Source organism: Gamsiella multidivaricata, assembly GCF_025024155.1.
Source record: "Gamsiella multidivaricata strain RSA 2152 chromosome Unknown BC939scaffold_111, whole genome shotgun sequence".
Classification (NCBI taxonomy): Eukaryota; Fungi; Mortierellomycota; class Mortierellomycetes; order Mortierellales; family Mortierellaceae; genus Gamsiella; species Gamsiella multidivaricata.
In genome coordinates, this window is record NW_026251819.1 from 5,413 (window position 1) to 28,959 (window position 23,547).

Here is a 23,547-nt window from a genome sequence, read left to right on the forward strand (position 1 = left end):
TGAGAGATGGTAAGACGTTGGGCTGTCTCACGAGTGGAAATACCCTCAGACATGAGGCTTATTGCTTCCTTAACAGTGGATGGAGGTACGGGCTTCATTTTTTGCAGATAGATAGAGTAGAATAAGGCAAACAGGAAAACGAAACACAAAATGGGTTCATTTATAATGAATCTGATGAAAACGACGATGGTATTTAAAATTACATAAAAATGAGGTTAAGGTGCAAAACTGATTCAATGATGACGGATGGCACAATCGTCATGCAGCAATGGGCGTGCATACTTCTGGCTCCGAAGCCAGCAGCCCTGTTCGTCATTGGATGGGCTACATTTGTGGTGAATATGACGATGGTTGAGGCATTGGTTCCTTGTAGGCGAGTGCCAACGCAAAAATCATCGCATCATTGAATCAGTTTTGCACCATACTGTACATTCGACGCTATGGTTCTGCGATTGTGGCAAGTGGAGCTAGGAACTGACGATCTGGATGCATTCGGCAAAACTCTTGAGCAGAAGGAGCTCTCAGATATGGTTTCTGAAAGGATCCACCGCCTCATTTCAAGATGTCTAGATCCTGAGCAGAGATGTCAGTTCGGTGTGGCCTCACGTAACGCATTCATCTTCCTCAGAGACACGGCTTTCTACCTGGAGTTGGCCAACGCTATCAAGGTTGGAGATGTGGGACGTATTGAGAGTATGCTGAAATGGATAACGGTGATGTTTCAAGGTTCTTCGGCCACAAACTATGCTAATGAGCTGCTTCATCTGCATTGTGCGCTGAATTACAGGTATTCAGCTCAGACAAAGAGAGCTGTACTGTCTTCATGATTAGTCAACACCACAGGAAAAGCGGGTGGATGGATTCCCACGGATTTATATCAGGAGCATAACAACCTCTTGATCAAGGTTGTGCATTCAGCAAGGGCTAGCTCTACACCCTGGGAGACAATGACGACCAAAATTGCACCAAACATCGAGATTTTTTCAGAGGTCAAGAGAATAATTCCAGCATTGTTCAAGGCTCCACGGAATAATAATTGGCACAACCCCGTTCCAGTAGATATCGACATCAACAAGGTCATTGTGACGCTAAGGGAGTCTGGTATCTTTGAAGCGGAGCAAGGCGACGATGATCTAGACTGCACGATGGACACCAAACCAGTGAGAGATCTCTTCGACATTGGTAATGAAAACATATGTTCACTTAAAAAGTTCCGTATGTTCCGGGCTCGCAACCAAAACTCCAACAGCTATCCGAGTTATCATACCTCAGAATGTGGCAGTCCATACAGTAGTAATGATGGACCACAGCAATACAACATCCTGCCATATTTACAGGATATCCAACAAGACGAACTCCCGGACATGGATACACAGAGCATCTGCTCCAGCAACCCAAGCGATCTGGACTGTGATGATGGCGCTACCTTTGAGAGCTATATTGCTACAAGCGAGGAGCTGGAACTAAGTGCTGTGGAGGAGTACTTAGATCCTACTGATAATAACGAGGACCAAGTTGATGAAGACTTTGATGACCTTTGAAGCTCTTAATAAGACGCTTCAAAAAAAAAAAAAAATCGCGCTCAGTTATTATTGAAGAAAGGATTAGCTGGGTCACTTTGACCGCTGTGTCAAGGGTTTGGTCCTATCGTGAGTGGCGTCTGCGCGCGACCGCTTATAGTCGTCTGTTGGCGAACCTTTGAAGGCGTGTTTCCCGCCTCATATGGTTTCCACTTCAGAATTTTGACGGGAGTCTGCAGACGACTGTTAGTAGCTCTTTGTTGACGACTCTTGATAGGCGTGGAATCCTGTGGCCGATATTGTACCAATTTAATAGGAGTGATAGTGGGCGTGTGCGGTTGACTGATAATAAGTGCCTGTTGACGATTACTAGTAGGCGTGAAATCCTGAAATTGGTAATTTGTCCGTTGAGTGGGAGCTCTAGTGGGCGTTCTCGGGTATTCTTGAGCGCGGTTAACAGTAGGTGTCTGTGGATACTCAAACTCCTCTAAATCCTCTAAATCTGGCTCCTCGATCCGATGAAGCCACAGAACTGGCGAACTCAGCGCATCGACTCCAAATTCTTCTGCCACAAAACTTTCCGTCGTCTCCAAATCGTTCTCGACATGTATCCTTGTGGATGGCGGCTTGTTTGAAGTAATATCGAGCTGACTAAGAACGTCCCAAAGAGTTTGAACTACGGCAACATCCTCAGACCAATCGGCAACTTCCACAAGTTCGAGCGCAGATTTGATACTTCCGAACTTTTTGATGATCCTGTCTATCATTTTGTCCGGCAGCGCGTTTCCAGGTCTGTAGGCGACGCACTGCGTGCGATAGAAACGCTCAAACCGATCCTTTCGCCACTGTTCAATTGTTTCCCTGATTCGTTTGTTGTCATTTTCTGAAATATTGATTTTGTTCTTACGGCTTGGAGGTACCAATCGGGTGCCCATCTGTGCTGGAGTCTCCAGGTTGAGTTGACACTTGTCGCAGCAATTAACGACCTGCACTGGCGTGTTGTTGAAAAATCTGTTGAGGACAGCTTGGCGACACGGATGGGCGTTAATGTATTGTTGGAGATGGCTCTAATCCATTGTTGGTAGTACAAGGCGAGGAAATGTTTTCGCGTATAGTAGTATCCCTTCGTCTTCTAGATTCGGATCGCGTGCAGCTCGACCAATCCTCTGGACAAGTGTTGACAAACTTGAGGGAACCCCATACTGCACTACTCGGACCACATCGCTGATGTCACAGCCCATCCCAGCAGCTTCTGTTGCCAATAATATCCAGTAGTTGTTGTTCGTGAATCGTTTCATGACCAACTCCTTGCGCTCATCTGACTTCCCCGCATGGTAAACGCCGATCCGTTTTCGTAAATGCTCCGGCGCCAGACACCTCAAATATGTCTGAGCGTTCGCACATTCAGCTCGACTATCGAAATAAACGATGGTCTTTTTACCTAAATCCAAGAGAAAGTTGAGATCCTGAAAACTGTTTGCTGGATAACAAAGTGCCTTGGCTGTATACTTGACATTTATTCGATCGTTCCCTTCGTTGATCACCACGACGTCGCTTTTATAGCTCAGGCATACTTTGACTGCTTCCAGGGCCTTGGTCGTGAGTGTCGCTGTCAGGGCTATAAACGCCTTTCTTGGAGATAACCATCTCCGTATCTTCCCAATGTGCCCATATGCTTTCCGGAAGTCGTCGCCCCAATGGTTGATGCAGTGTGCTTCGTCAACGATCACTGCTAGAAGTAGACGTCTCCAATTCTTATTGAACCATATGTCCTTCAATCGAGTACTGTCAAACACCAACTTCGGAGACATGAACACTGCTCGGTATTTTCCTGAAGCCAGCTCCTTGATGCAGTTGCTGTCAATGATCGTCTCCCGCCGGAGAAAAATACTCGAGATACCGACGGCCTTAAGTTTCTGATATTATTCCTTGCCCAAAGCCGTCAACGGAGTCAAGACTACGATTACTCTGTCAGGCCAGAAGATAAGTGGAAGAAAGTACACCAAAGTCTTGCCCCATCCACATCCTGCTATCAAAACGCAGTCTTCGCCTTGACCGATCTTCCTTGCGACTTCGAGTTGCAACGGCTTGGGAGACACGTTGAAAGTTCTCAAACAGCGTTCAACGGCGTCTTCAGGAAGAGAAAGAGGAGAAGAGATAGCAAGGTTCCCATTCACGTCCGTACCCAGACAGCGTTCAGCAGCCCTGCCTTGGCAAGGAATAGGAAGGTGAGGAGGAAAGGGAGAAGGAGCAGCCATTTCAGCAGATTAATATGCTAAAAAAAAAAGAAAGAAAAACAAAAATGAACACTGGGTTAGATGGTCTGTATTGTTAAGAATGACACGACGTGAATGCGAGATAATGAAGCACGATAACCTACCTTGGAAAGAGTATGGAGATACACTGAAGGGTCCACACACGGAATATTGTATGGTTAGTTGGTCTAGGCTATCTAGGTTGGCATACACCGATACAACGCGTGAGAAAGAGGTTGGATATACCGATACACGCGTGAGAAAGAACGAAACATGGCTCGTACCTGTGAGGCGTCGGTATGGTAGACGGCTCCGTAAAATGGTATAGAGGAAGAGTTTGGAGGGTATGGATGGTATGGAGGGTATAGAGGGTGTAGAAGTACAGTATGACTTGAGGGAGGATGGTGGGGAGAGAAGAAGACGAGGAAGAAGAGGAAGATGAGAAGAGAAAAGGGTTCCGAGGCAGAAAAAAAAACCAAAAAAAAAGACCGTGCCTGAAAAAAAAATCTGAGGGAAACTTTATTGTTACATGGAGTTTGTGCGGGGACCACCGATTTACAGGGGATTTGTGCGCAAAAATCTATCCGTTAGTAGAGGGTCGAGTTTGTCCCCAGCCTGCCAGAGAAGCAATGGCAAGAGCCGAGCCACGATTGCCTTTTATAGGCAAAACCAAAGGCCGGCCTTAGCCACATGCCCGCTCACGTGCATTGCGCTTTCGACGGCTGGATGGATTCGAGCCTAGGCTCGAATCCAGCCTTCATTAAAGCGTCAGCCACTATTCCCTTTTTCAGAAGGGATGGCAATTTGCTTCTCTTACGGCTGGTTGCAAACTCGGGCGTTTACTATAGCTTATTCTTTTTGGAAGGTTGTTAAGGGTTTCTTGCTTCTCGCCAAAAATTTGTACGTGGATCTGGATCTGTATTACCATGCCTGCATGGTCGCATGGTCTTGCTTTTTTTTTTCTTTTTTTCTCACACGCTACGACTTTAGCTGGCAGAGTCGAATAACATGAAGACTCAAGCTTATTATCCGAGGGCCAGGACCATATATGTGTTATCTTCTTTTATTGAAATAAAACGCGAAAATCCAGAAACTACCCGTAAGGAAAAAATGAAATAAATTCTGCTCGTATACCATGAATGCCTACTATCTTCTCAAAGGAGAGCCAGGGCGTGCAGAAATGAACCAGGGTGGGAAAAGAGGGTGGGACATATATGGTCCTGGCCCTCGGATAATAAGCTTGAGTCTTCATTTTATTCGACTCTGCCAGCTAAAGTCGTAGCGTGTGAGAAAAAAAGAAAAAAAAAAGCAAGACCATGCGACCATGCAGGCATGGTAATACAGATCCAGATCCACGTACAAATTTTTGGCGAGAAGCAAGAAACCCTTAACAACCTTCCAAAAAGAATAAGCTATAGTAAACGCCCGAGTTTGCAACCAGCCGTAAGAGAAGCAAATTGCCATCCCTTCTGAAAAAGGGAATAGTGGCTGACGCTTTAATGAAGGCTGGATTCGAGCCTACTTGTCCTATAGGTTATAGAGAAAGGAAGGTTGTTAAGGGGAATGTCCTCCCGCGATAGATTTCCCGCGCGGTATCCACGCGAACGAACCTTTTTTTGAACGGACGTCTCAATTGAGCAACGACCGTACCTTTTTTTTTCGCAGTCCCCATGAGCTGTTAGAAATAAAAGCAGGATATCAGATATATTTGTGAGTAGAGGGTTCTACAGCCTGCGTAGCGCTTCTGGAGTGCAGGGTGGACTACCTTGCGGTGCCGGTGCAGGAGTTGATGGAGAGGGATTGATGGGAGGAAGGCTGGTGGAGAGTTGAAAAAGCTGTGTGGGAACAAGAAAGAGGAACCATCGAACGTTCAGAAAAAAAAAAAAAAGGTACGGTCGTTGCTCAATTGAGACGTCCGTTCAAAAAAAGGTCCGTTCGCGTGGATACCGCGCGGGAAATCTATCGCGGGAGGACATTCCCCTTAACAACCTTCCTTTCTCTATAACCTATAGGACAAGGTCGAGTTTGTCTCCAGCCTGAAGAGAAAAAAAATGGCGTATGTCCTTTTTAGGCAACTCAATTTTCTTTGCGTGCATTTAGGGAATGCTCGTTTTCGACTCAGGCTGGTCCCGAGCCTAGAGGGGGAGATTGGTCCCAGCCTCTCGTCAGCAAAATGTGAATTTGAGCGGACGAGGTGGCTGGGTTCAGAGCTTCGACTTCTGGCACAATCAAATGGTGGCGCGCCCGCCTCTCTTGCTTTCTTCGCATCTTCCATGGTTCACCCGCACTAGGAGTCATGACCGACCAAGACGCCATGCGCCCTGATTCTTTCAGTCAAGAAATAGCCGATAAGCAGCTGGGATGGGAGCCTGGCTTGTCAGTGTTACCGACCAATGCTCAATTAGGCCTGCAGTACATGGCTCTTGCGTCCATAACGTCCACCGAGTCGGGTAAGTTGGTGCGGTATAGATTTGCATTGCTTTGTTCTTTGTTTCAGGTGGTCCTAACAACTGCGAGGGAGATCAGTCTTGCGTGGCCTACCTTCTCTCAGCATCGCATTCCCAGATTTTAGGCTGATGCAGCCAAGAGACGCACTTGCTCGAGTCATGCTCGTTTCTCAGGGACCATCTCAGCACACGCTCAATTTCCAGTTTGAGTATTTGAAGACGATCGTGGCTGGTGCAAATGTGGCAAACATGTAGGTTTAATGCTATTTGATTTTGTCCCTCTTTAGGATTATTTATCACCAGCGTTTCTAATGTAACTTTTGTTTCAGTCGCTTTCAACCAGCTTTCCAAATTACGACAGCCAAGGATTCGTTTACGCCACGTTTTGAACAATCTCTCTCGTTTTTGGCAGCGACTATTCTCGGCTACTGCACGCAGTCTAACGCAAACAGGACTGATGCCAGTCATAATCTCTCGCTTTCCAGGATCAACGCGTTTGACACCTTGAGTCAGTTTCGAGAATCTGCATCTGCCCAACGAGGAGAGATAATCGGCAGTCCCCCTTCAGTCTTTTCTGGCACAGTCAACGGGATAAAACTTCAGAGAGTTGGCGACGCACCCCTTTCATCGTCGCGAAAAAGGACACTTGACGATAGCGTCGACGAAGACCTCGACCACAAGGGTAGATCATTGAAGAAAGCGAGATCGGAATTGTCTTCAACCGTTGTGGCCACCACATGTGATTCGGCACAGACAAGACATTTAACTATACCTGAAGGCTTCCCAGTACATACTATGGATGCCACAGGGCCTTTCCCGGGTGCGCGAACAACTCCTCTGATTCATGCAACATCGAGTACCCCACAAAGTATCGTGGCACCTGTGACAGGCAACGGTAAGTGCGAGCGCAAAAGGCTGCCGCTATAATTGTTATAGTACAAGGTATTGATGGCCTATCTGTCCCATATTAGACCTCGCGTCGCATTTTGAAGATTCAGCGACAGGATTTCTACAGTGTGTTGCCAATCAAATTAGTGACCAAGGTAGCGATCTACACATAACGCTGTCTTCGGAGCTGAAACAACTTGGACGAGCGGTTGAGGAGTTGGCGAAATATGGACGCGCACAAGATGTCCAAGTCGATATCATGTCGGCACTGCTCAAACATCTGGATACATCCTTACGTAGTTTCGATACAGTCGACGTTCTTTCTGCCTGTGGTCTGGGATTGACCGCGACAGAGCAGGACGGTGGGGAACAAATCAACAAGATTATCGATCACATCATGCACCGCCTGAATTATGTCAAAGTGGCGCTTGTAATGATGAGCACGGAGAGCATTCAGCGACATCTTTTCCCCGAAGAACTACTCATAACATCATTGAACGTAATCAAGTCGCAGCTAGAGACGTTTTTGGCGCCTGCACTGGAGTTCTCAAGAGATGACAGTCGACCCACGGGGTGCTTTGCTTTGTTTACGGCAATAGCTGCAGACGCGTCTCTCAAAGTCCGGATGCTGTCTTTGGTCAGTTCCACCTGTGAGATCTCGGAATGGCTGCGCAGGTCGTGCTGTATGGAGGTCTCGGACGGTGTTTTGGTGAAACTGGTATATACCGCACTATCACTGTTCTTCATCGACACGTCCTCTGACTTGGTACTGGGAAGTGCTGAGACCGAGCCATTAAGGCAGGCGGGATCGAGTCTTTTGCAGATGGTAAGTTAGCCCTCTTGTTATTTTGTAACTGCATCTATCTGGCTGAAGTTACATTGCCTAAGATCATGTTTAAACTACTCTACGTTTAGGTTTTCGCGAAACATACGAACCAGCGGTTGTGGATCTTGGAGGAAATCCTATCCTTACTTATCAAGTTGCCTCATGGAAAGAAAAACTCCAAGGGATACAGGTATGGCATCCTTCTGTTGGAAAGACTCATTTCTAAAAAGCCATTGCATTCGTATGTCGCTTGTTTGTGACCAGTGCTACCTTCTTTGCTTTTCCCTTGCAGACTTGTGGATGGCTCCAAAATATACTCCTCGTCCGCATTGCTCATGCAGCTAGTACAAGCATGTGTAGATAGCCGCCTTAACCCTGCAGCCGTGCTAAGTTTTCCGGAACTTCATCCGTCCACCCAAAGGATCGAGATGAAGAAGGTGCGTGTAAAGATCAGCTCCATTTGTTTATTCGCACACTATGCTATGCCATATCTCTAAATACACCACATCCTCCCTATAGATGCTCGATCGGTTACAGGCAGCACTAGACGATGCAAAGTCGAGCGTTGTCTACATTTTCAATTATCTTCTGACACGCTGCACAAAGGGGACCAAATCGTCTGTCGAAGCAGATTACAGAACCATCCTGGACGGCCTGCTTACGGATCTTCTGGCGGTTGTAGGACAACCAGAGTGGCCTAGTGCGGAGCTCTACCTATCTGTCTTCAGCAAGGCCATGGTAAGTATTTTCGATGAGGCTCGTTGTGCATTGCGGTATTGTGACGAGCTGTATTGATACATTTCTCGCGTTCATGTAGGCCAGATATCTGGATGACGCTAAAGCGAATTCAGTCTCGAAGACCATGGCAGTCGACTCTTTTGGCTTGATCGCAGCGAAGATCAAGACAGTCATGAGACACATCGCAATGGATGACGCAGATGATTGCAATGCCCATAGCTCGAGGGATGACCACCCTTTCTATGCCGAACTTGGTGTCGAAACAAAGCTGACGGATCTATCGTACTTGCAGGCGAGATACAACAGCGTCTTGGAGTACCTGAGTTCTAAAGAGTCAAACGATCATGCCATCAGAGCAGCAAAGCGCTTTTGGATATGCCAATGGACCACAGCAATTTGTTCTGCTACCACACAGGATCTCCAAGAGCATGACTGGGAGAAGAACTGTTGGAAGTTCTTAACGGATGAAGCCTTTCGGTGCTGGAGCTTATACAACAATTCGGAGCGACAGCATAGATCAAAGACCCCGATGGCTCGGAAGGCAGTGTGTTGGAGTTCCTCGTATCTGGTCGCGCGCCAGCAATTGTTCCTCTCGTTCGACATGCTACTTTCACGGATTCTGGTGGCGCTGGATGGAGCAGCTGTTTCTCTCCGTGCTAAATCTCTCAAAGCTCTTTCCTTGATCGTCACTGGAGATTGCGCCGTTCTTGCTCAACATAACGTGTCCAGGACCATAGCGCTCCGCTTACAGGACCAAAGCCCATCGGTGCGTGATGCTGCCACTGATTTGGTTGGCAAATATATGCTTCAGGACCGAGTGATAAGGAAGCTGTATTATGATATTGTGAGCGATAGGATCTCGGTAAGAACACTGTTTTTTCTCTCAGCTTACTTTCTTTCTATTTTCCTTCTCTACTTCTCGTTCTCCATGTGGAATTTTTTTTATCTGACACGCTATTTTCGCGCTAGGACACTGGCCTGAATGTACGCAAGCGCGTTTTAAGATTGCTAAGAGACATGTACTCCATGGCAGACAGTCAATCGATACGGATTGATATCTCGCAGAAATTATTGCTCAGAGTTTCGGACGAGGAGGCGACCGTCAAGGACCTGGCTATCAAATGTGTCAATGACGTCTGGTTTCGCCAATTCTTTCGGTCGACTGAGCTTGCGAAGGTGGATAGTTTTGAGGCTTCGGAGGCGACAGCGATATTCGGAACCATCGCCCCTTCTCAGAAAAGAGAAGTTTCAAAACATACAAGAACTTTGGTTGACATGGTCAGCCAGCTACCCACGCCCTTATACGACGCTTTCACTTCTGTTGTTCAACACCTTTTAAAGAAGGAGCGTGGACATGGCTCATTCGATCTCTCACTACCAGGACAGGAGTTCACCAGATCTTGCGTGATAATTGTAGAGTGTCTTGTTGACCTAATCCAAACTCTTCAGGACGAGGATTCCCACAAATCCGCCGTAATATCAACAGCACATACACTTCACACGTTCGTTAGGTGCGAGCCACGACTCATCAGTGCGAAAAACCTTGGCGCTCTTTTAGTCTACCTTCACAGCGCTACGACGTCCGAAGACTGGGAGGTCACCATGTTTGTGTTACGAGTGTATCAGGACGCCATTCCTGTTGTCCATGATATGCCCATAGCGGAGTCCGAGACCGCTGAGAAACTGACCCTGGCGCTTATCGCGAAGTGCCCTGTTATTTTACTCCCTGAAGCGGTATGCGTACTTTGTTTGGTTGTCAAAATTCGGACTGTGAACTCTGGGCGCCTATGCAGGTTTTTCCAGACATGCGTGGACCTTCTAATCGAGGACACCGAAAAATTACGCGCCGGCGTGAATATTCAAGAAAACAAACTGCGCCGTCTGACGACCATCGTAGGGCTGATTTGTAGACATTTTCCCTTCGAAAAAGTCATCAAAGCTCGCTCACAGGAGACACATTTGACGGAGCTCAGAGTAAAGATGGAGCCAACCGTGCAGGAATTTGTGTTTGACATCGTTGCCCAACTTTGTCGATCGGACTACTCGCAAGCGTTGCAGCAGACAGCTCTCCAGAGTTTGGGTAAGGAGACTGCAACAGACTACTGCCTGAAATGTTGAATGTGTATCTTATCGTTTGATGCCCATATTGTTTAGGCTACCTGTTTTTGTCTTTTCCCATGTTGATGAATTCGTCCAAGGCTCTTCACATTATGGATCGAATCTTTGGTGACGCGGACTCGGAGCTTCAAGCGGAACTACTCCAGATATACACTCAATTTCTGGTCAAAATCCACAGTGCTCCTACGCCAGGTCCAGATCAGGACCTGTTCTACAGCTTGATCGCCAAAGCAGAAGATCATCTCGGGGCCGGGGTAGGAAGTGCCATTATGCAGCGTTATCTTGATCGTGTGCTGCGCTGCGCGCTTGCGGACAATGAGAGGTTACAAGCTGCTGCTGTGAATGTGATATCCCAGGTGACATTGCAGGCTCTTGTCCATCCGATATTATGCATGCCCGCTATCATCGCCTTAGAAACAAGTGAGGACACTTTACTGAGTGGACGCGTACTCAAAACTCACCGAGAGCTCCACCACAAGCACGCGTCATTGATCTATACAAGGAGCCTCGAGTGTGTTCGGACGATGTACTTGTATCAGATGCGTGTACAGGAAGCCAGAGGCGAGGTACAAGGTAAAGGCGATCACTTTACTTCGAGAGATTTTCAACTGCATGCAACGAACATAGCCTCTGGGGCTAACTATCATAGCGTCCCGTTTGTTTTTTGCGCTGAAGGGTTCCGGATAAATCCGGAGACTGGTAATGCAGTCGCCTTACTGAATGTGATGTATAGCTTGGTTGAGGACAAGAGACAAACGAGAAATACGCTCTTGTCGGGCCTGGTCAAAGTGCTGGATGTTGATCTGACAACAAGTGATATCGAGGTACATCTGGGCGTCATATGTTTGACACAGCCTACCATGTTCCAGCCATTGTAATATCTAGTGACCCTTACTTATATGGACACTCTTCCCGTATTGCAGGTTGACGGCAACTATGCACGGTTCATTGCTGAAAATCTGGCCTATCTGGAATACAGGACAACGGAGGAAATTTATTTAGTGATCTTCTACATAAACAGGATCATCGCAGGTGCAGGAGTAACGATTTTGGAGAGTTTGACAGCTACATCACCGGATTCCGCGCAAAGCTGTGGCGACAAGGCGTCGAGAGTCGCGAGCTCCAGATTGCGCCGGCTTTGCAAAACTCCCGTTGAATCCACAATGAGTTCAGCCGGCAACAATACTCGTAAGACGAAACGCGCAACACAGCCGAACGCAATTGCCGCCGGTGGTTCAAGCGACGAGGGAGCGGACGGTATGCAGAGCGGCGAAGATGCACTGCCTTGCGGACAGGGTAACGGAGAAGGAGGTGGTTATGAACCGTCTCTCCCCACCTCTGTACTGGCAAAGGCCAGCGTCGCAGTGGAGACGGCTATCCTCCTCAAAAGCTACTTCAAGCGGATTTACGATATAACTGAGACGAAGTCCCAGCATTTTCAGCCAACTGCGCATGCGAGTCACAAGGAGAAACCTTCGCCGAGGTTTAAGGGCATACTAGCGCGATTGCAATGGCCATGGAAAGCAAAGGAAGCCGATGCCATTTGTGGTCAAAAAAATGTTACCGTGGGTGAGAGCATTAGGCAGGACTTGATCAGGAGTCAACTTGTGCGGTTCCGAGGGTTAATGGAAGCAGAAACTGTGCAACAATTGCCAAACATGGAGGAGAACGAGATTCCGCTGGTACAAATATCACGTCCATCCGGTGTTCATGTTCACAAGCCCGATCCATTGTATGACGAAGCCGATGAATATGATGGTGTAGAGGACTAGGATGGCCCCTTTTGCATACATCACATCGCACATTGCACATTGTTTTAGCATGCAGGCGGCCATGTCCGAGCGGAGCACTTGTTAGTTGAAGTCCTGATTAATATTCATTCTCAAGAATAAAGGGGTCCACAGGACCCTCTGTTCTCGCTGTAACCACAAGAATTATTAGAAAGGGGGAAACCAAGGTTGGGGCAATCCAGAAGATTTGTGTCCATTTTCGGTGCAAGCTGCTTTATATAAAAAGGCAGCAAGTTGCAACTCAATGCTCAACACTCGCCAATCCCGCCCCGACCTTGATCACCAGTAGTGCACTCTCAGCAAGGTCTTATTCTCAGCAAGATCTTATCCTCAGCGAGATCTTATCCTCAAATTCCAATCTCATCATGAGACTATCCACACAAATGCTCTCACCTGGTGGAGTTGCCCTAGTCTTGCTCAGCTTGCTCATTTTCCATACGACAGCCAGTGCAGATGCACCACCCCGTGTTCACAGGAAGAATCAAGGCAACAGTCGCATACAGCAAGACGAACTGGCATGGCCTGAGTTGCACAAAATGATCGGCGTTGATTATCGACCAGATGGCTCCTCAAAGCTGGGCTACGGACAGAGCCAGCAGGTGGAATTCGAAATCACGGGCGTTAAAGATGATAATAAGAATCCTTCTTCGACAAGATCAAGGCAGAAGTTCAAGAGTGAATTTCAGTCTAAAGACAGATGCCTACTGTTCGTGGACGAGTTTGATAAGCTGGACAACTCGGTTTGGAGGGTGAGGAAACATTCAAATTTGGCATGGTGAAACCGAGGCCTGTAATAAAGAGCAAACACTAACGCGCTATAGCATACCGCCATTTTCTGTTAGCACGACCTTACCTTGACAGGCGGAGGGTAGGATTTAGTTGAAATACTCGGTCATTAGATGACCTTTGATAAGATATCGCGAAGTCTAATTTTTTTCTTTTTTCTACAGCAACTTTGAAGTACAGGCGTACATTAACAACCGCACAAATACCTTTGTGAAGGATGGTATTTTTTACATCCGCCCTACGTTAACCGAGCATCGCATTGGTGCTGAGGCTCTTCGCGAAGGTGGGGTTCTTGATATGTGGGGTACGGATCCTGGAACCCAGTGCACAGGCAATTATGACTATGGCTGCTATCGGGTAGCCGGAGCTGGAGGTAACATTCTGAACCCGATCCAGTCTGGGCTTGTTCGAAGCGCCAACAGCTTCAAGTTCCGGTACGGAAGGGTTGAAGTGAGGGCAAAGATGCCAAAGGGCAAGTGGATTTGGCCTGTAAGTCCTTAAAATCGAAGCCATTATTTCAAAAGAGGCCATGGCTATACTTAATCACCGAACTTGTTCTCCATTTTCACCTCCACAGGCAATATGGATGCTACCAGCGCACTATCAGTATGGAGGTTGGCCTGCTAGTGGTGAGATTGATTTGGTCGAGTCCCGAGGAAATGGCCCTGATTATCCTGGAGGAGGATATGACAAGGTTGCTTCGACTCTCCATTGGGGTACGATCACACAGTGCATAGAAGTGTACACGCTTTATACTAAACCTGGGAATCTAATATTGTGCGAACTATACAGGTCCATCATTTGAATTTAACAGGTACCAGATGACTCATGCAGAATATGCGCTCCCTGACGGAAAGAGCTTTGCGGACGACTTCCATGTATTTACATTGGACTGGCGGCCAGAGGGTATCAAGACATTTGTGGACGACAATCTGTTGCTTGATGTGTCTTTCGATGACATGTTCAAGAAGGGGAACTTCCCTTCATGGGTCGACAATCTGTGGGCTGGGTCCAAATCAGCGCCCTTCGATCAAGAGTTCTATTTGGTATGCTTTGCAACTCAATCGTTCGTGAAATTGTCAGGAAACAAGAAGGGGAGAAAGTAATGCATCTTATTCGTGCAAAACGCTGACTCGAGCAATATTTTTTCATGGCATTTATTGCATACTTGTAATGGCTTTTTACGCATGTTTTCAGATGATGAACGTAGCTGTTGCAGGAACTGCAGGGTACTTTCCAGACGGGGTGGGCGGCAAACCTTGGAACGACAAGTCACCGCATGCAGTGAACGAGTTTTATGCAGCCAAAGACGACTGGTATCCGACCTGGGGTTCAGAATCAGGAACAGATCGCGCCCTTGCGGTAGATTATATTCGCGTGTACAAACACAGCTGTTCGGCACAGAAGTAGTAATAAACAATTCTTGGACTTTATCTTCGTTTTTTCATTTAAGCAGGGAATGACGTCTCGTAGCCTATGGTACATGTTCGCCGTAGCCATTGCTATGTGCTGTATTGAGACCATTGCTATCACTACTGCCTCCTCCGCCGATTGTACGCTCATGATACTGCGTCCTTCCGTATGAGGGGGAACCCCTCGAAGAGGATGAGGTGTCTGCTGCGGGAGGGAGAGGAATAGCGCGGTCATGGTATGAGTGGCTGCGGGAATGGGTCCTGCTCTGACTTGCTGGGTGGTAAATATGTCGCAATTGCTGGTGCTGATGGTGTGCATTAGAGGGCGGATAGGAGTATGAAGGGCTCTGGTCATGTCCCGGCTGCCGATATTGGTCATTATGCGCGTGGTCTGCGGCGGACGCTGTTGACGATGCCAGGGGGCTGTTGCCTGTGCTTGACACGGACACTGTTCCCTCAGGGCTCGTCAGTCGCTTTGTAGCTCCAGTACTGGAATCCAATGGCGACTCTGTTCTCCCCAGCGATGCGGATTTGGACTGGAATATCGCAGGCGAGGGCAAAAACCGATCAAATTCGAGAGGCCATGGATATCCTGGTAAGTACTTCTTGTTCTCGTTCTCCATGTCCTCGAAGTCATTGTCTTCCAGGTCGGAGACATCGTCCCAGTTTTGCAGAAATTCCGCTGCAGGGTCTTCCTCCGCAGGCCTAATCCATATCTCTTCTCGTATCCTCTTGTGCTACATCAAGGAAGAGAACAATAGATGATTAGCATAGGTTGAGCCAGGGGCATTCACAACGGACCATAGACACCAAAACATTAAAGCAACATTCCTTACCCGCTCTCTATCCTCATCCATCCGCCTCAAAATGTCCTCCTTTGTGAACCCTGCCTCGGTTGTAGCTACTGCATTTGCGCTTCGTAGGGACACAATTGTGTGGCAATAGAAATGTTAACTCCTTGATATCTGCGTATTTTGAACCCCTTTTCAACAATACACAAATGAAGCTGTTGCCTATTCCTCTTACCCCAGCTCCCTCGAGAGTAGTGGTTTCTCCACTCTGTCGATCACAGATTCATGGAATACTTTTTTTGCCCGCCACGAATCTAGGATCTAAATGGATCGGATAAGTAACGACTTTTTCGTTACACTTTGCCGCCAGATAGCTGCATGTTTATGTTTTGTTTGCGTAGAAGTTATCTTTGCAGATCGCTCACCTACCTTCCTGGTGCCTGCAACATTGACGTTTCCTTTTGGTCCGCTAGGGTTCACGCACTCCACGATCCTGGGTAGGTTCTTTTGAATGAGGTCCGTATACCCTGAGAACCCTGCCTTGTGGCTCTGATGGCAGATCAAGTCGAGCACATAAAAGATATTCATCTTTGCATTGATAGACGGGGTCTAGTATTTTATCGGTAACAATGGAAAAACAAGAGCGCATAGGCAGCACCGTGTATGCACGGGGAGTCAGAGTCAATATTATGATTTCATGCCGTGTGTATCGCACGCCAGATTCTAGTCCAGATCGTGGTAAAGATGTTCAGCTCATCCGCGTGAGGGGACATGCCACTGAAGGCTAGCGTCCCCGCTAGGAGCCGCAGAAAAGCAAGCACATAAAGGACAAAGCTGAGAGATCTTTGGGGGAAGGCTGGATTGGGCTGAGTCAGCGCTTTGGGTGGACCAGTCGGAATGCCATATAGGTAATTGAACGCACAATGTGAATGCATGCTCTTTGTTGCCAATGCTTTACATATTATTTCTTCCAGCTTTTTTATATCCAACGCGAGTCTCGTAGTCATTTTATTTCCAAAACGAACAGCAGGAAAAAACAAAGGCAGCAAATGAAGTGAGAGTAGTGCTGTGAGTGCTTTACGTGCGGTGCAGAATAGAGAAATGATGGACTTCCTGGCAGTCAGGAGCATCTCCTGTAAGGCGAGTGTCCATCCTCGTGTCATTGGCATCTCTGAAAGTATTCGAAAAGGTCGAGCGGGGAAGCAGGCGAGACAATATAACGGGATGATAGACATCGCTACGAGCCAACATAGTAAATAAAAGCAAAATGTCCTCACCTGCTCCAGTTCTTCGATGATACAGCTGTAAAGATCCTCGTAGAGATTTCTGTTTCTCATGGCAAAATTGCCAACCTTTTGTATCGAATGCTGAGAGGCGTTGAGCTTGCCCAGCAAACTTAGAAACTCCAAACGTGCCTCGAACGGATCGACCTCCATCGTATTGGGTTTCTTCGCGCTTCGATGGGTTGATGACGGTCGTGTATTTTCTGCTTGCTCGGTCGGAAATGGTAAGCGTTGCAACCGCGTATTTCTACCGTGTTCACCGTCGATTCCTGTTTTCCACTCGAGAGATGAGAAGTTCAAAAGGTGAAAAGGTGAATATTGGATGGCCTGCATGAGAAGAACACAAAGCCGTACATCCTGAGGAAAAATATTCGCCAGGCCAAGTGCGTGGCTTTGCTCGAGGACCCTCGATCTTTTTTTTTTTTTTTGGTGGCAACGTAATTTATTAATGATCAGTATTCGAAAAGAGGGCATACTTGAACGAGGACGCCAGGCCTTCTCGCCGTCAATTGCTCCAGTACTCCGTCCACAATCTCAGTTGTACCACGCAATTGTAGTACTGAGAGCTGAGGAAATGCCTTGGCAACCCATCGCGCTTCGGACATGCCAAAAGGAATACTTGTTCGCTCGTACAATGTGAGCGTCTCGAGACTTTTCAGTCGACCGAGTGCCTTGAGGCCCATCCTGAACGAGAAAGGGTGTACATATGCTGGCTGTGCCATAAATATGGGATCGTTTGAAGGAACCTGCATCGGGGTGGGACTTGGGTCAGGCTGAGGCTGAGAAGTGCTCCCCTGCAGGTCATCCTGCTGGGCTACGTCACTGACGTGCGCAGCATCGATTGCATTTGCGATATAGCTCCGGGTGTCTTCCATGTTTCTGGTCATGAATTTCGACTCCAGCGCAACGGGACCATAAGTTGCGGACGGTGGCTCCATCCCTGCAGACAACCCCATTATATCATCAGGAGCCTCCTCCGGCGCTGTTTCTACCAGAACCCCTTCGATGTCAATATCGAGTCCCGAGTTATTGTATATGTGTAGGGACTTCAGATGCCGAAGCAACCTGAGTTGTCTGAACATGGCATGGTAGTCACTCTTCATGGATTTTTGAACGTGTAATCTCAAGTCAACTCTGCTATCCTGGTGCAGTTGTTGTTGTTGTTGTTGTTGTTGTTTTTGTTGCTGCTGCTGACATTGATGCCGCTCTTCCCCTTTTCTTAGCGAATGATCCAACACATAATGGTCGTCCGCCTGACTCTTTGGCTGTTGATAGTGGTCCTGTGCTTGGTCCGATGATAACGTTTGTATTCCAGCTACAGAATCTACAGCGTGCCCTTGCTGCATCATAAACAATGCCCTCGGACGTATTGTGAATTCTAGTTGCCTGAGTCCTGTACAAACCCATGGAGATGGGCCATGGAAGCAATCTGCAGAGACGGAATCACAGCCTAGAAACTCGAGCTCGAGAAGTTGGGGACAGGTTTCGACCAACGCCCTAATGCCTCGAGCAGTAATCTTGTCACAGAAGCTGACTTTGACACTCGTCAGCCCGATCTGAGCAGCAGCTGAAGAAACCTTGAATGGGGCTGACAACGGACTGAATGTACTGGCGAGTGTTTCAAGACCTGAGTCCTCGACATTGGTAAACTGAAGATTGAGGGCACGAAGCCTCTTGCCACGGAAGGATCGAAATAGTGCTTGAAAATTTCTGTTGGAGATCCCCAGACAGAACACTAGACTTAGTTCCTCAAGATGGTTGAATGGCATATCACTCTGAAGAAGACTGGACAAGGACCATGGTGTCCGTCCATCACAAGATAAGGCCGCGGGAGTGACACGCATCTGCAGGGGTGTCTGTTGTTGTAGTTGTTGCCCCTGGTGTTGAAGCATTTTTGTAAGGGTAGATATGATGACCGTAGTGTCGTCGCCAGCGTCAGGCTCTGCCTTGGCCATGCGAGATAAATAGGGGTTATTGGCGTATCGGAAGTGTTGTCTATTAAACGGCGAGCGATACGAACTCGATACGGAGTATGAAAGTGACGGAACCCCTGCACTCGAAGAACTGACATCGATATCCTGGTCGGTATTAAGCGCCTGTCCCCGGTCCGCTAGATATGCGCTGAAGGTCACGATCTCATTATTGGATAAGTCCAACGACTTAAGTTTCGGACACGCGTTCGCAATGACGGCCAAGGCCCCATCGTCAATATCGCTGTTCACAAGCTCCAAATGCCTAAGCCCGTAAGCTGACTCCAGTACCCTCGGCACCACATCGATCCCGTGCGACACCATTGAAAGATGCGGTAGTCTGAGGTATCGCAGGCGAGAGAGCGAGCAATGTTCGATGGACTGGACAAGAGTTAATGATTGACTGTGAAGCATAAGCCTGTCGACGAGGATGGTCTGGAGGTTTGTCATTGTTGACAGGAGCTCATCAAAGCGGGACCTGTCTGCTCCCTAAGATCGTTGATACAGGGGGATCAGATTGTGCATGTATAGGTTAGTTGGTGTTCTGATGTGCGTTTTGGCGTACCACAGCAGCAGCAAAGGCATGGAATGGGACTGAACTTACGCAATCTTTCAGTATGAGTGTTCTCACAAGGGAGCCGTACTTCAGGAGTTGTGCGAGTAAAGCGTGGTAATGCGGATCTTCCCATGACTCGCTATGGAGTTCGACCTCTTGCCAGAGTGCTCTCCGTGAGACGTAGTACCAAGAGCTGGAGACGAGACTGGTGACTGTGAGATCATCGGGGCTAAGGATCGACCGACAGCTGAGGACCGTGTACAGGACCTCTGGAATATCCAGCGCACAGACTTGCGGCATTGTATGGTGATAGTGCGGTGATGGTGTGTTGTGAAGGGTATGCTGGAAATCTGGGGTGAATGATAAGAAGAAGAGGGATGGACTGAAAGGATTGAAAGGGATGATGTATGTGATGTTTGTCAAGAAGGAGGTCCCCTCCTCTCTATTTATGGCCTCTGAATTCGGGGACATGTCTTGGTCGCTAAAAAGAGTAGATGCGGATCCGACAGACATCTACAGAGCACGCCAAAAGTGTAATTATGTCATATGTCCGCATGGTGTGGCCCATGCGTGATGCTCCCAAATACCCTCCAGTTTTGATGATCCATAGCATTCTCTCCCTTCACATGTGAGTTGACTCAATAGGCCAAGACTACAACGCCCAACGATATATATGTATTTTGTTGATGTCAGGTCTAGCTACAGCTCAAACGTGTCTGCCACTATCGAAAAATATGTCAATGTCGTCCACACCGGCCGCGATTTGACAATCCGCCGTATCACCCCTATTTCACCACTGCCCTCCAACTCCCTCTCGGTATCCTGTCCAAAGCCTTGTGTCTCCATCGCTGTCAATTCGATTCGCAGTCGGTCGTCTGGTCCTGTCGCATAGTGTTCTAGATCAACTCTCCACCCATCACTCACATGTCCTCCTACGTGCCGGATCACGTAGTGTGTACGATACGGGAACGGTTGCGAGGACTCCATTGACCACGATGTGAGGTACGCGTCGAAGCTGGCTACCGTCCAGATGTAGTCTGGGTGCGTGCAGAGCACCGTCAACCGCCTCAAGCCCGTCTGTGGGTCGTACGAGACATTTTCAGCAATCAGTTTCGGCGCGCCTGAGATAAGACTTGTCAATGGTGTGGTCGATTCAGCAATGGTACGGTTGATGGTATGTCTGCGGATGTAGGGCGTGGTATCGAGCACATATGATTCAAGAAATTGGTTGAAAGGATAGATAGCATTCCAGTCGCTAGGATGGTTGGCCGCATCTCGAAATTTGGCTGTGCTCTCAAACATGGTTTCGATCTCTGTGACATATGGCTCATAAAAGGGTCCGGGATCCGCGTGCGCCACGTAGAGGAGCGATTCACCAGAGGTCATATTCCGGAGGTGTTGCACAAACACTCTCTTTGGATGAAACTCGTCGTATGGAAACATGACTGCCGAGGAAATCACTGCCAGGATCAAGTGCAGCACAACGAGTCCCAAGACTATTCGTCTCAGGACGGCTTTCCCAAAGCGATGCGAAAATGCCAGAAGAGGGGGGCAGAATACGAATGTAACAAAGCCCGACATGATAGCGACGATGTGATCGACGGGTGCATCGACACCGATACGTCCTGTGAGTGGGATGAACATGTCGAACAGACTAAAGCAAATGAATGTAAAATAGGACGTCGGAAGAGCAGAGACAATCAAATAGGTTGTAAAATCAACGCACGTCGCTTCCAGGCCTTGCCGTTGCATACGGGCAGTGGTCCGTCGATTGACCATCAATGCAGTTGTGACACTGAGAGTCAGTAACGCGAAAACATAGCTGCTCGCGAGACCGACGAACGAGGTGACACCGAGGGCGATCGTGAAGAACACTTGCAGGCTAGAAAGGGTGCAGATCTCGTTGGCTCCTGCGCTAGCGCTGTTGCGATGGAAAACGTACTGGACCCCAAACATGCCCGCCAGAGAGATAGGTCCAAATAGCAGAATAGAGAGCCATTCGTGGGAGAACCACAGCATTGGCGACCCCAAGGCTTGAAGTATCACTACCGACAGATTAGGCGTTAGAAGGGCAGCGAAAAAAGATAGGCCGATGGAAAGCGTGCCACGGATGGATGGACGCGAAGACTTTGTTGCGATCGTAAGGAAAACCATGCCAGCCACGATAATATGAGAGCGGATAGCCGTTGCCCAGGAGTAGGAGATGAAAAACTGACCAAAGACGTCAAAAAACACGACACTGGATGTTCTCTTAATGTTCACCAGATCGGCTCTCCCTGTTAAATAGGTTACGAGAGCCAGCGTATTTTCACCCATGTGCTGCGGCAGACCCTTCTCCATGAACTCATCGAGGTCAAGATGTGTATGGTAGAGATAGCTATTTTTGTAAACAGCCATATCCAGCCCGGTCAGGTTGCCATGGTCGACAAACTGGCGAAAGTCCGTGTCGGAAAGAATGAGTCCCGTAGCAAACAGGTCGTTCGCAAGGACCGTGCCATGCGGGTACGGCACAGTTTTATAGGCATCAATCATCGCGTGCGAGTTTGCCTGGAAAAGAACTTCGGGGCCACTTGTGCCGCAAGCCTCAAGGTTGACTACAGCTCTGACCGATCCCCTGAGTTCGTGTCTTGTGATAAATGAATGGGATGCATCCTGCAGGGACTCCTCCCCTCCATTAAACACTATTTTTTTATAGTCTGTTAGTTGGAAAATGCTGCTGAAGACTGTGATAGGGTGCATTGACGAGCACGGTAAGAATACTTACGGAAGATAACGCTGTTCTTCTTGGGGGCAGGTCGAAGCGACATAATGCGAATGATCTCCACCATAACTCCACAGCCTAGGGCATCGTCAGCTGCGCCAGGGCTACCTAGCGTTGTATCGTAGTGTGCGTTCAACAAGATTGCATTTTGATCGCACTCAGGTCCGCAGGACAGTCGAACGATGATGTTGGTCATATTTGTGTACATCTTCATGACGACTATATCGGAGAAAAGAACCGGGAAAAGGAAATAGCATAAAAGCTATCAGCAGCGAGTCCGGCGTATTGCAAGCATACTGCACATCGTGCACATCACCAACACTCAATGCACAAACTAACCGTACCTTTGGACATAAAATCAAACCGATGAGATCCTTCCCCAACTTGGACCCAGAGGTCAAAGTTTGGTAAGCCCAAGTTATGCTTCAGATCAACCAGCTTTGCTTTTTCCTGTAGGTCCGAGAGTTCTTTGATCAGATAAGTCTTGGTCTCGAACTCTTGCCCCGTACCCACGACGCGGTACCCAATATTCTGGGTCATGAACCTGACGATTCGACGAACGTTTTCCTCCGAGAATCGATGATTTCCTGAGACGGGATCTGTGCCCTCAAACACAGGTGTTGGAAGCGTGTAGTGGGCTTTGAAAGCGGCAATGACAAGCAGGGACAGGAACCCAAGGAACAGGCCCCATGCGGAGACGACTGTCTTGACATTAATGAACGAGGTATGTCTGCTCTTGATCATATGAACGCGCTCGCCTCTGAGGAGCTCGTTGCCCCTACTAAAAGGGGATCGAATTGCAGCATCGGGCGGGGCATCGGGCGAAAAAAATGTTATATGCGGAAAGTCGTCGAAACGATATTTCAAGTGACGCTTCTTGAGCGTCCTGAATGCTTCCATCTAGGGTATGCAGGGAGGTGAGATACAGATCAGAAAGGTGGACCTGGCTGCTGGGGACTACAGCACGAATGTGTGCCTGTGTGTTCGCTTGTATGCAGGAAGATTAGAGGATATTGTGGGCGGAAGAATTGGGCTCTGGTTTCTGTTGAGCGAGTTACAGAGGATCAAAGGAAAGGACGGGATATGGAACTGTAGCGAACAGGCAAAGGAAAAGAGAAGGGTGATTGAGCGTAAAATTGACCGCTTGGCCAAAGACACAAGGACCTGCATTGCTCACAGGACATCGCCATCAGCCGCGTCGTGTCGGTAAGTAGATGCCAGTCATCAGCTGCTCGGTATTGGCGTCGATAGACCAACTATGTCCTTCGAAGAAATAGGAGGCTGTCTACGCTTTTCCGCGCTATTGCACCCGGTCCGATTACTGCATGTGCCCATACGAATGATGTTGCACGATGTGTCCATGCGCGTGTACTTTATTTTGGGTTATAGCTTGATGTGCAAGGGCC

The 23,547-nt window shown here is 48.2% G+C and overlaps 7 protein-coding genes across 7 annotated transcripts; 3 read left to right on the top strand and 4 right to left on the bottom strand.

Annotated features, from left to right (window-relative positions):
- Nucleotides 1-440: 440 nt before the first annotated feature.
- Nucleotides 441-1,541, top strand: BC939DRAFT_507919 (uncharacterized protein; the record flags this gene model as incomplete). Its single annotated transcript, XM_051560942.1, has 2 exons — nt 441-693; nt 832-1,541. The coding sequence occupies 2 exons, from the start codon at nt 441-443 to the stop codon at nt 1,539-1,541; spliced, it is 963 nt and encodes a 320-aa protein (XP_051406892.1).
- An 89-nt stretch (nt 1,542-1,630) lies between these two features.
- Nucleotides 1,631-3,167, bottom strand: BC939DRAFT_507920 (uncharacterized protein; the record flags this gene model as incomplete). Its single annotated transcript, XM_051560943.1, has 4 exons — nt 1,631-2,326; nt 2,428-2,587; nt 2,724-2,961; nt 3,095-3,167. 4 exons carry the CDS (start codon nt 3,165-3,167, stop codon nt 1,631-1,633), a joined length of 1,167 nt encoding a protein of 388 aa, XP_051406893.1.
- A 2,749-nt stretch (nt 3,168-5,916) lies between these two features.
- BC939DRAFT_467670 (sister chromatid cohesion C-terminus-domain-containing protein) lies at nt 5,917-12,718 on the top strand. Its single transcript, XM_051557819.1, has 11 exons — nt 5,917-6,225; nt 6,302-6,473; nt 6,552-7,117; nt 7,194-7,936; nt 8,026-8,126; nt 8,229-8,373; nt 8,456-8,674; nt 8,754-9,536; nt 9,644-10,754; nt 10,829-11,616; nt 11,716-12,718. The coding sequence occupies exons 1-11, from the start codon at nt 6,072-6,074 to the stop codon at nt 12,562-12,564; spliced, it is 5,631 nt and encodes a 1,876-aa protein (XP_051406894.1). The 5' UTR covers nt 5,917-6,071; the 3' UTR covers nt 12,565-12,718.
- BC939DRAFT_467674 (concanavalin A-like lectin/glucanase domain-containing protein) lies at nt 12,719-14,801 on the top strand. Its single transcript, XM_051557820.1, has 6 exons — nt 12,719-13,331; nt 13,425-13,450; nt 13,533-13,857; nt 13,946-14,084; nt 14,161-14,414; nt 14,566-14,801. The coding sequence occupies exons 1-6, from the start codon at nt 12,948-12,950 to the stop codon at nt 14,776-14,778; spliced, it is 1,341 nt and encodes a 446-aa protein (XP_051406895.1). The 5' UTR covers nt 12,719-12,947; the 3' UTR covers nt 14,779-14,801.
- Nucleotides 14,802-17,282, bottom strand: BC939DRAFT_467680 (CTD kinase subunit gamma CTK3-domain-containing protein). Its single transcript, XM_051557821.1, has 5 exons — nt 16,849-17,282; nt 16,001-16,180; nt 15,807-15,892; nt 15,617-15,695; nt 14,802-15,517 (listed from the first exon to the last, which is right to left on the bottom strand). The coding sequence occupies exons 1-5, from the start codon at nt 17,185-17,187 to the stop codon at nt 14,843-14,845; spliced, it is 1,359 nt and encodes a 452-aa protein (XP_051406896.1). The 5' UTR covers nt 17,188-17,282; the 3' UTR covers nt 14,802-14,842.
- BC939DRAFT_467684 (uncharacterized protein) lies at nt 17,283-19,790 on the bottom strand. Its single transcript, XM_051557822.1, has 2 exons — nt 19,429-19,790; nt 17,283-19,313 (listed from the first exon to the last, which is right to left on the bottom strand). The coding sequence occupies exons 1-2, from the start codon at nt 19,678-19,680 to the stop codon at nt 17,307-17,309; spliced, it is 2,259 nt and encodes a 752-aa protein (XP_051406897.1). The 5' UTR covers nt 19,681-19,790; the 3' UTR covers nt 17,283-17,306.
- Nucleotides 19,791-20,079: 289 nt separating this feature from the next.
- BC939DRAFT_403329 (uncharacterized protein) lies at nt 20,080-22,885 on the bottom strand (the record flags this gene model as incomplete). Its single annotated transcript, XM_051552730.1, has 3 exons — nt 20,080-22,061; nt 22,145-22,360; nt 22,486-22,885. 3 exons carry the CDS (start codon nt 22,883-22,885, stop codon nt 20,080-20,082), a joined length of 2,598 nt encoding a protein of 865 aa, XP_051406898.1.
- Between the last annotated feature and the right edge of the window lie 662 nt (nt 22,886-23,547).